Source organism: Colobus angolensis, unplaced genomic scaffold, assembly GCF_000951035.1.
Source record: "Colobus angolensis palliatus isolate OR3802 unplaced genomic scaffold, Cang.pa_1.0 Scaffold21, whole genome shotgun sequence".
In the NCBI taxonomy this organism is placed as follows: Eukaryota; Metazoa; Chordata; class Mammalia; order Primates; family Cercopithecidae; genus Colobus; species Colobus angolensis.
In genome coordinates this window covers 7,257,127-7,266,342 of record NW_012115266.1, presented here as the reverse complement: position 1 = coordinate 7,266,342, position 9,216 = coordinate 7,257,127, and the positions used below count along the sequence as shown (strand labels likewise).

Sequence of the window (9,216 nt, the reverse complement as noted above, 5' to 3'; positions counted from 1 at the left end):
GCCACTGCACTCCAGCCTGGGTGACAGAGCGAGACTCCGTCTCAATAAATAAATAAATAAATAAAATAATAAATAAATAAAATAATAATAATAGCCACACAGGTGAGGATTATACTTTTGTGTAGTAACACAAAACAGACTTTTCTACATTCACTTAATTAAAAAAAAATTCAAGGCCAGGCGCGGTGGCTCAGGCCTGTAATTCCAACACTTTTGGAGGCCGAGGTAGGCAGATTACAAGGTCAAGAGATCGAGACCATCCTGGCCAACATGGTGAAACCCCGACTCTACTAAAAAAAAAAAATACAAAAATCAGCTGGGCGTGGTGATGCGCGCCTGTAGTCCTAGCTACTTGGGAGGCTAAGGCAGGAGAATCGGTTGAACCCGGGCAGCGGAACTTGCAGTGAGCCGAGGTCGTGCCGCTGCACTCCAGCCTGGGTGACAGAAGTATGTATACTACTATGAAAAGTGGATGTGTGGACAGTGATTTGAAAGGAATCGTAAACGATAAACATTACTTCCTTTTAAAGGTCCTTTAATGTTTTTACAGTGGTTATGCAATAAATACAAATGGAGGGAAAAAAGGGATGAGAAATTCCTTGGTATTCCTGTCGTTTTTGTTTTGTTCTACGTAGCAAGAATAGAAATTTATTCTTAAAATCCCACTGAAGACACTCATTGACAGAGCTGTTTTGAGGGTGCATGATATGGATCAACGAACTACAAGCAATGGGCCAGTGACCTGATTTGTAAGGCCCACGGACTAAGAACGATTTTACATCTTTAAAGAAGGGGGTCTGCCTGGGCACCGTGGCTCACGCCTGTAATCCCAACACTTTGGGAGGCCAAGGTGGGTGGAGTACCTGTACCTGAGGTCAGGAGTTTGAGACCAGGCTGAGCAACATGGTGAAAACCCATCTGTACTAAAAAAATACAATAGTTAGCCGGGCATGGTCGTGGGCACCTGTAACCCCAACTACTTAGGATGCTGAGGCAGGAGAATCACTTGAACCCAGGAGGTGAAGGTTGCAGTGAGCTGATATATATCGCGTCATTGCACTCCAGCCTGTGTGACAGAGGGAGACTCCTTCTCAAAAAACAAAACAAAACAAAACACAAGGGCGTCTGGCTGTGTTGCCCTGGCTGGACTGGACTCAAACTCCTGGGCTCAAGAGATCCTCCCATTTCAGCTTCTGGAGTAGCTGCTACTATAGGTTCGCATTACTATGTCGGGTGGTTTTTCCTTTTTAAATGGTTACAAAGGTCATATAAATACCCACATAATAATATTCTCCATTTTATCCTCTTAAACCCAAAGGTTACATTATTTACTAGCTGACCCTTTAAAAAAATAATTAGGGGCCCCTTTCTATTCTTTCTCAGACCTCAGCCAGGAAACAAAGCGCCAAGTCCCAGACCTAAACAAGCGCTCAGCCCAGAGAACCATGACTCTGCTGTGGCTCTAGAGCCCGGGGCTGGCTCCCAGCTCGCCGTCCAGCCCTCCCTGGAGGCAGCGGGTTCCCCTCTTTCCAGGGGCCGGGCTGAGCGCCCCAGGTGGGGCTAGCTGTGCCCAAGATGCCCCCAGGCCCCTTTCAGAGCGCCCCTGCGGCTCGGGCGACGGCTCGGCGCGGGCAGCCCCAGCGATAGCGTAGGCAGAAGTGCCACACCAGGGCGGCACAGCTCAGCAGGGCCAGGGCCGTGCCCACCCCGACGGCGGCGTGGACCAGAGTGCGGGGGTTGGGCGGCACCGCAAAGCGGCTGCACGGCCCGAAGGCAGGGATGTCAGCCCCCTTGAGGCCCTCTCTTCCAGCCTCGGGCACGCGGCTTGCTCCAGCCTCGTTAGCGGCCACCACACAAACGACATAAACGCCCCCTGGCTTCAGCCCCTTCAGTTCGGCTCTGCGGACCGTAGCGTTCAGCGGGGGCCCCTTCTGCGCAGCCTCGCTGCCGTCCCAAAGCAGCAGCCAGTAGTGGAGGACGGGGGAGAAGGGGGCACACCAGTGGACCACTGCGCGGCCCTCTTCGGCCACAATGCTCACTTCTCCCATGCGCGGCGGGTCGGGCGGCTGGGCAGGGCTGGAGAGTCCTGGGCACAGGCAGGCCGCCGGCCCGGCCCTCTGTAGCTCCTTGCAGGGCACCTGCAGGTGTCGGCAGTGGTCGTAGTCGCAGGGGACAGCCGGCAAAGGCGGCCACGCCGTCTCAGTCTCATCTTCTTCCTCTTCTTCAAAGTCTTGAGGGTCCGAGGGCTGAGCTCTGGGAACCAAGAAGATCACGGCCAGGAGCCACAGGAGGCAGGGAGAGCCCAGCATGGAGACTGGAAGGGAAGGGTTGGATAGATAAAGCCTGTTCAACCCGAAAGCCTGCCATGTCCTCTGTCTGGACACAATCTCTGGAGACAGGAAAATGCAACTGGGGACCAGAAGAGGAAAGAGGTTGGAATGAGGCAGACACACTTATTTGTCAACCAACTTCTGAGTCCAGGCTATGTGCTTGGTTTTAGACAAAAAAGAAAACATGGTCTGACACATGAGATAGATGCATGATCAGCATGTGTTAAGTATTCGAAACAGTTAATAAAGTGCTGGGGGAGAGGAGGAAATGATTTACTTCGCCCAGGGAAGAACGGTAGGATATTTACTAGCGGCCACCCAGAGAAAAGATCTAAGCCAAACAAGTAACAAAGCTGGGCCCCTAGGCTAATGCCTATAATCCCAACACTTTGGGGAGGTCAAGGCAAGAGGATTGCTTGAGGCCAGGATTCCAAAACAGCTGGGGCAACACAGACCCCATCCCTACAAAAAAAGTATTTAAAAATTAAATATTAAAAAATTAAAAAATATTAAAAATATAGTCCACATGCCCGTGGTCCCAGCTACTCAGGAGGATCACTTGAGCCCAGGAGTTCAAGGCTGCAGTGAACCATGATCACCCCACAGCACTCCAGCCTGGGTGACAGAGTGAGACCTCAACTCAACAAAAACATGTATCTGTCAGTGACACAGGCAAAAACCCAGAAATGAGACAGAAGTGAGAAAACACAACAGTAGGGAGAAATATTGTAAGCACAGCCGCATTTTTTTTAAACAAAAGAGAAAAAAATAGGGACGCTGGAATCCTCCCTCCCCACCTGCTATCTGTGCAAATCCTGTCCAAGGAGTCCCGGCCCCTGCCTGCCCTCCTCCTCCTCTCTGGCCCATAGCAGCTCCTCACCAGTGGGTAGGCCTTGATGCAGCGGGAATCCACCAGCCGATGTCTGTGGGTGTTAAGCTGAGGGATCCCCAAGATCTCAGGCTGTGCTGTCAGGTTGTATCTTCAACTTCAATGCTGTTTGGCTGGAAGCTTTTATAACCTTCAACTGTGATGTCACCACCTAGCTCCCCTCCTCCTCCCCCCACCTCCCTGGTGATTGCCAAAAAAGAGGGCTGCTCCCTTCAGAGGGACTGAGTCACGGGGCCAGGGATGGGGAAAACCACATGCAATGGTTTCAGCTGGAGCCCAGGATGCCTGGGTTCTGGAGGGGAGTGGAATGTGGAAAGCAGCCAGGCGCTTAGAATCCGAAGGCTGAAGTCATACGAAGGGATGGGGAGGGGAACATAGGAGGCGGCCACCTGGCTGGTATTAGAGGAAAACAGCTGCGAACAGCACGGGCCTGAGCTGCAAAATGCTGTTTTGGTAAAAATCATACCACATCCATGGCAGTCATTTCCTGTCTTCTGCCTCCCAATGGACAGAGAAAGGCAGGAAGGGAGGGGTATAGAGGGGGCCAGAATGATGTCTCCCAGCTCTCCAGACCTGCCCTACACCAGCCCCCTCCCCTGGGGGAGACGAAAGTCACATGCAGGGAGTAGGAAGCGTGCTAGGGGTCAGGATAGCTTCTCCCTCCTTGGACTTCCTCGGCTTATGGATGGAAACATCTGTGCTTAAAGTAGCCCGGGTCTGGAGGCCTTCCCCACGAGCAGCCCCTGACAAGAAGACCTCCCCTCTAATGGTGGAAGGTGAGACATGCCTGGGGGACACAGGGTTTTCAAATGGCCGTGAATCCATTTCAGAGTCAAGGAGGAAGCTGACACAAAATAGTTTATTGAAGGAAAAACGAGGGGAGAGGGGTCAGGTGGGAAAGTGCTGGAATGTGAGGAGTCTGCCCCTTCAGGAGCTAGAGCAGGTGGGGCGCTGTCGGAGAGCACCCTCAGCGGGTTCGGAGCTGCCCAAAGTTTCTGGGACAGGGGCAGGAGCAGGAGCAGGAGCAGGAGCAGGCAGGTTGGCCTCCGTCAGCAGAGCTGCATCTTCCCAGGAGCCCGAACCTGGGCCAGGAAAGGGAAAAACAAAATCCCAAATGGGTATTAGATTAACTGGGGGTCCCACCCAGGACACGCTGCAGGATGGCCCTCACCGTCACTGGCCTCAGGCTCCAGCTCCTCTTCTCCGCTCAGGGGCTGCTGATCTGGTTTCTCCTCCTCAGACAGCTGACCCTCTGCAGCCAAAAGGGGAACGCAGGGGTCAGACCCAGACACTCAAGGAGAAAGCCAAGGAGTCAGGAAGGAGAGAGTGTGGCGGCTGCACCATACCTGTCCCCGAGGGATCTTCAGGGCTCTCCCCATCCTCTGTAACATCTGATTGTGGAGTTGACTCCTCCTGGCCTTCAGGCCCTGTGCCTCAAAAGCAGGAGAGGACAGGTTAGGGCTAGGGTGGCTGTGCCTGGATGGCAGTGTCAACCTCACCTTCCTCACCTTTCCTTTGACTCTTGTCTCAATCGGTGATACCCTAAGCCTCATACTGGATGAAGCAGGGACTCCCTCTGGTCCAGCCCAGCTCAACCTAGCCCACCTCAACAGCTCCCCAGCCAACACCTTTACCTGGCTGATGAGCAGAGATCCTTCGTTGGACTTCCTTCCGGGAATTGTCTCTTTTTCGGATGTTAACCTGTGGAGGAAAAACTACTGAGCAGCAGGGACTGACTTCCCTCACTAACAATCAGGGCCCTCACACCCTAACCCCCAACATACCACTGACCACCCACAAAGATCAAAGGGACAAAAGGGGGTCCTTGCTCCTTTCCACCTGCAAAGAGAAGCGGTGTCGGGGCCAGATGCCCCCCCACACCCACTGCATGTAGCTGAAGAGCACGATGACACTGAGGAAAGTGAAGTTGCTGGCGACACCTATGAAGGCGCAGGTCATCGGGAAGTTGTACAGCAGGTATCTGAGGCAGGAAGTAGGGACAAGAAGGGAGTAGCAGTTACCAGAGAGCACTGGCCTTCTCATGTCCCAGAAATAATTTCTAGGGCAATTCAAGTGAGTTTGGCTACAGCCGGCTCTGCTGCCCCTGCCTCCCACCCGCACAGTTCCCAGAACCTGCTGTACCAGGTTCCAACAAAGGACAAGGACCTTGGGAAGTCTCCTGTGGGAGGGTCATAGGCCATAGCCTCAATGTTGTCTGTCTCTCAAGAGTCACCCCAACTCTTGCTGCGCCAACGGTTCAAGACAGTAGTTCTCAATTCTGTCAGCCCATCAGCCTTCCTTGGGGTGCTTTAAAAAATTCTGCTCACAGGCTGGACACGGTGGCTCACGCCTACAATCCCAGCACTTTGGGAGGCTGAGGCGGGCGGATCACAAGGTCAGGAGATCGAGACCATCCTGGCTAACACGGTGAAACTCCATCTCTACTAAAAAAATGAGCCAGGTGTGGAGGTGGGTGCCTGTAGTCCCAGCTACTCGGGAGGCTGAGGCAGGAGAATGGCGTGAACCCGAGAAGAGGAGCTTACAGTGAGCTGAGATCGCGCCACTGCACTCCAGCCTGGGCAACAGAGCGAGGCTCCGTCTCAAAAAATAAATAAATAAATAAAATAAATCTGCTCACTTGGGTGGAGCCCTCAGCCCTGGATTTCTGGGTGGAATGCAGGGTAGAGGGAAGATGAAAACGGATGATGGAGGGTGGCGGGGGCAAAAACCAAAAATTTAAAATTCTGATGCCTAGACAAGACCGTACCAAACTCTGGTTCAGTTGGTCTGGGCGGGGTGCCCAAGGGTGTTTTTAAAAAGTCCCCCAGGGAGCTGACAGGCCAGTATATAGCAGCTGTGAGACCCTCTGGCCTATGTGAAACCCAACTCAGCTCTGCTCTGTGAACCCATTACCTCTGCTTGGGACCCCCTTGGTGGAAGGTTAGCCCCCATGAGAGTTGCCCAAGGTCCACTCCAGTTGGCCCCTCACCTGAGCCCAGTGAAGTGCGCGTGGATGCGGAGGTAGGCTCCGTACAGCTGGATGCGCTTGCTGTGGATCTCAATGATCGCTCCAGTGGTTGGCACATACTGCGAGGGGGTGGGGTGAGGGCGGCGTCAGGCCAGGGCCCTGCCGCTGGCACTCTTACCCTCCCCATCTGAGCCCCACTTCCAGCCTCTCAGTTGTGATGTCTCCTGAGCCTGGAGGCTCCTCAGGTAGAATCCTGGGCTAATGGGAGGGGCTATCGCCTAGTCATCGTTCACCTCACTCACCGAGTTCTCTCTATAGTCTGCGTAGAGTTCCACCTCCAGCAGCTGCTTCTGCTCTGCAAAGCCAAACAGCAGGAGGCTAGAGAAGACCAGTGTGTCCAGCATCTGGAGCAGGTCTGAGCGGTAATGCAGCATCACCTGCCGGGGGTGGGAAGCAGAGGCTGGGAACAGGTGCGCCAGATCCCCATGATCCTACCTACCCCTCAACCATCCCTGAGTAGTCTATGAAGGTGGCTTCTTCCTCAGGTCCCCGGCTCCCTCACCTTCACTTCATACCCCTCAGTCTTCATCCAACCATTCCAATTGCTTGAACCTCTCTCCCTACCCAACCACACTGTATTATAAAGCAAAGGCCCCTCCTTCCAAGAAACCTTCCTGGATTAAGCCCAACACTGTCTCTGATCTGCCTTTCCCACCAAGTAGTTCTGTAATCCAGTATGGGATCTAAGTCCCAGTGTACCATCTGAAGCTTTTTTCCCTCATGTAGATGTCAGGAATTTGCTTCATGATGAGGTTGTGGTGTTAATTAATGGAAGAATGGAGTCTTAACATTTATTAGGCCAGGTGCGATGGCTCACACCTGTAATTGCAGCACTCTGGGAGGCTGAGGTGGTTGAATCATTTGAGACCAGGAGTTCGAGACCAGCTTGGTCAACATGGTGAAACCCCACCTCTACTAAAAATACAAAAATTAGCCAGCTGTGGTGGTGGGCACCTGTAGTCCCAGCTACTTGGGAGGCTGAGGCAGGAGAATCGCTTGAACCCAGGAGATGGAGGCTGCAGTGAGCCGAGATCGCGCCACTGCACTCTAGCCTGGGCGACAGAGCGAGATCTCTGTCTCAAAAACAAAAAAAAAACATTAAATAGCCACTATGTGCTAATAGGAATTTTACATTTCTCCATTGAATCCAAACTAGTCTTGCTATGAGGCAGTTACTATTATATCCATTTTATAATACTTTATACCCAAGAAGTTAAGTCAGGTGAGCCACAGCTAGCTGGTTTCTGAATGAGGACACAAGGCCATGTCTGTCTGGCTCTAAAGTCTGTTTTCTGAGAGCGGCTCCACTCTTCAAACTTAACCCCAAAGCTGGGTGTGCTCATGAGATACCTGGGGTGTCTGGCAAAGGTTTCTGGTTTGGTAAGCTGATTCCGTTGTTTTTTTTTTTTTTTTTTTTAAGACAAAGTTTCACTCTTGTTGCCCAGGCTGGAATACAGTGGTGCGATCTCGGCTCACCACAATCTCTGCCTCCCGGGTTCAAGCAATTCTCTTGCCTCAGCTTCCTGAGTAGCTGGGATTACAGGCATGCACCACCATGCCCAACTAATTTTGTGTTTTTAGTAGAGACAGGGTTTCTCCATGTTGGTCAGGCTGGTCTCAAATTCTGGTCCTCAGGTGATCTACCCGCCTCGGCCTCCCAAAGCGTTGGGATTACAGGTGTGAGCCACTTCGCCCAGCCTTGATTCCTTTCTTTATCCTGATGTGTCTGTGACCTCAAAGCCAAGGGTGTTTTCTCCTGTGGAATCCCTACTCAGACATTCTTTTTTTTTTTTTTTTGAGACAGTCTTGCTCTGTTGCCCAGCAGGGAGAACAGTGGTGCAATCTTGGCTCACTGCAGACTCAACCTCCCAGGTTCAAGCGATCCTCCCACCTCAGCCTCTAGAGTAGCTGAGACTACAGTCGTGTGCCACCATGCCCAGTTAATTTTTTAAACGTTTTTTGTAGAGATGGGTTTCGCCATGTTTCCCAGGTCGGTCTTGAACTCTTGGGCTCAAGCGATCTGCCTGCCTCGGCCTCCCAAACTGCTGGGATTACAGGCGTGAGCCACCGCATCCAGCCCCTATCCATTCTGACCCTGCCGTCTTCCTCCACACCTTCTCAGACAGGCCACAAACACTTACCGAACGCGAAGAAGTGGAGATGATTCGGCCACCTCTGGTGTAGCAGGAAATGGTGACCAAGAACATGCCCAAATCTTGATTCACAGGGGACTCTGGCAGCTCAAGCTCTAAGGTAACACGATACGGCTGTCCATACATCAGCACCTGCCAAAGGTAGCCCCCATTTCTTTTAAAAACATTTTTGTTGAAAATGTACTGTCCCTATTCCACCTCCCTCCTAGCCCCCCAACACCCCCAAATACTCGGCCACAACCCTCTTGGGTGGCCTAACAGGCCTTTCAATCTGTCATGCCAAGAAGGTGCTGCCCCCTTCTGGTGGCTGGAGCCTGTCACATCCAGGTCTTCGGTATCCTGTTGGCTCTCCTGAATCAGACTCGCTACCTTGTTCCCAGAAAGGTTGTGTCACCTTTCTTTTCCAAAAGTGAACCGAAAGGTTGTGTCACCTTTCTTTTCCAAAAGTGAACCGTCATGTTGCCAACTGGGCCATCTGTGACTCTGGCCTATGTGCCGGTGGGGCTGTCCCCAGGGCCCAACCTGCCCTGTCTTACATTATTAATTAATCAAGTGCTGACGGTGCTCAGTCTCCCCAGCCAGCTCTGGCACAGTCATCCTCGCTCCAGATCATCTTTCTGCCATTCTAGGTCCCTTATCTTGGTTCTGTTGGTAGCACCCCATGACTCAGAGTAGGAAGGCTTCTTCACAGGGATCACTCTCAAGAGGTTAAAGATTTGCCACCAAGCCGGGCGCGGTGGCTCACGCCTGTAATCCCAGCACTTTGGGAGGCCGAGGCAGGTGGATCACCTGAGGTCAGGAGTTCGAGACCAGCCT

At 52.5% G+C, this 9,216-nt stretch overlaps 2 protein-coding genes across 6 annotated transcripts in view; both read right to left on the bottom strand.

Annotated features, from left to right (window-relative positions):
• Positions 1 to 1,296: 1,296 nt before the first annotated feature.
• On the bottom strand, positions 1,297 to 3,681 carry LRRN4CL (LRRN4 C-terminal like). The gene is made up of 2 exons (XM_011942676.1): positions 3,211 to 3,681; positions 1,297 to 2,314 (listed from the first exon to the last, which is right to left on the bottom strand). Exon 2 carries the CDS (start codon positions 2,307 to 2,309, stop codon positions 1,593 to 1,595), a length of 717 nt encoding a protein of 238 aa, XP_011798066.1. The 5' UTR covers positions 2,310 to 2,314; positions 3,211 to 3,681; the 3' UTR covers positions 1,297 to 1,592.
• A 378-nt stretch (positions 3,682 to 4,059) lies between these two features.
• The window catches only part of BSCL2 (Berardinelli-Seip congenital lipodystrophy 2 (seipin)), a 19,683-nt gene continuing 14,526 nt past the window's right edge, over positions 4,060 to 9,216 (bottom strand). For 3 of the 5 annotated variants that reach the window (XM_011942672.1, XM_011942671.1, XM_011942673.1), the window contains 8 exons: positions 8,389 to 8,532; positions 6,490 to 6,624; positions 6,209 to 6,306; positions 5,059 to 5,200; positions 4,854 to 4,920; positions 4,566 to 4,646; positions 4,391 to 4,471; positions 4,060 to 4,301 (listed from right to left, as the gene is read on the bottom strand). In XM_011942672.1, the coding sequence (XP_011798062.1) occupies positions 4,147 to 4,301; positions 4,391 to 4,471; positions 4,566 to 4,646; positions 4,854 to 4,920; positions 5,059 to 5,200; positions 6,209 to 6,306; positions 6,490 to 6,624; positions 8,389 to 8,532 (903 nt within the window). In that variant the 3' untranslated portion in view covers positions 4,060 to 4,146. Of the gene's footprint in view, positions 4,302 to 4,390; positions 4,472 to 4,565; positions 4,653 to 4,853; positions 4,921 to 5,058; positions 5,201 to 6,208; positions 6,307 to 6,489; positions 6,625 to 8,388; positions 8,533 to 9,216 lie in introns of all 5 variants that reach the window. The other 2 variants (XM_011942670.1, XM_011942674.1) reach the window with 2 other exon arrangements.

What these genes read in the sequence shown, in the direction of transcription:
- LRRN4CL (XM_011942676.1), bottom strand. Translation starts at nt 2,309, where the DNA reads ATGCTGGGCTCTCCCTGCCTCCTGTGGCTCCTGGCCGTGATCTTCTTG.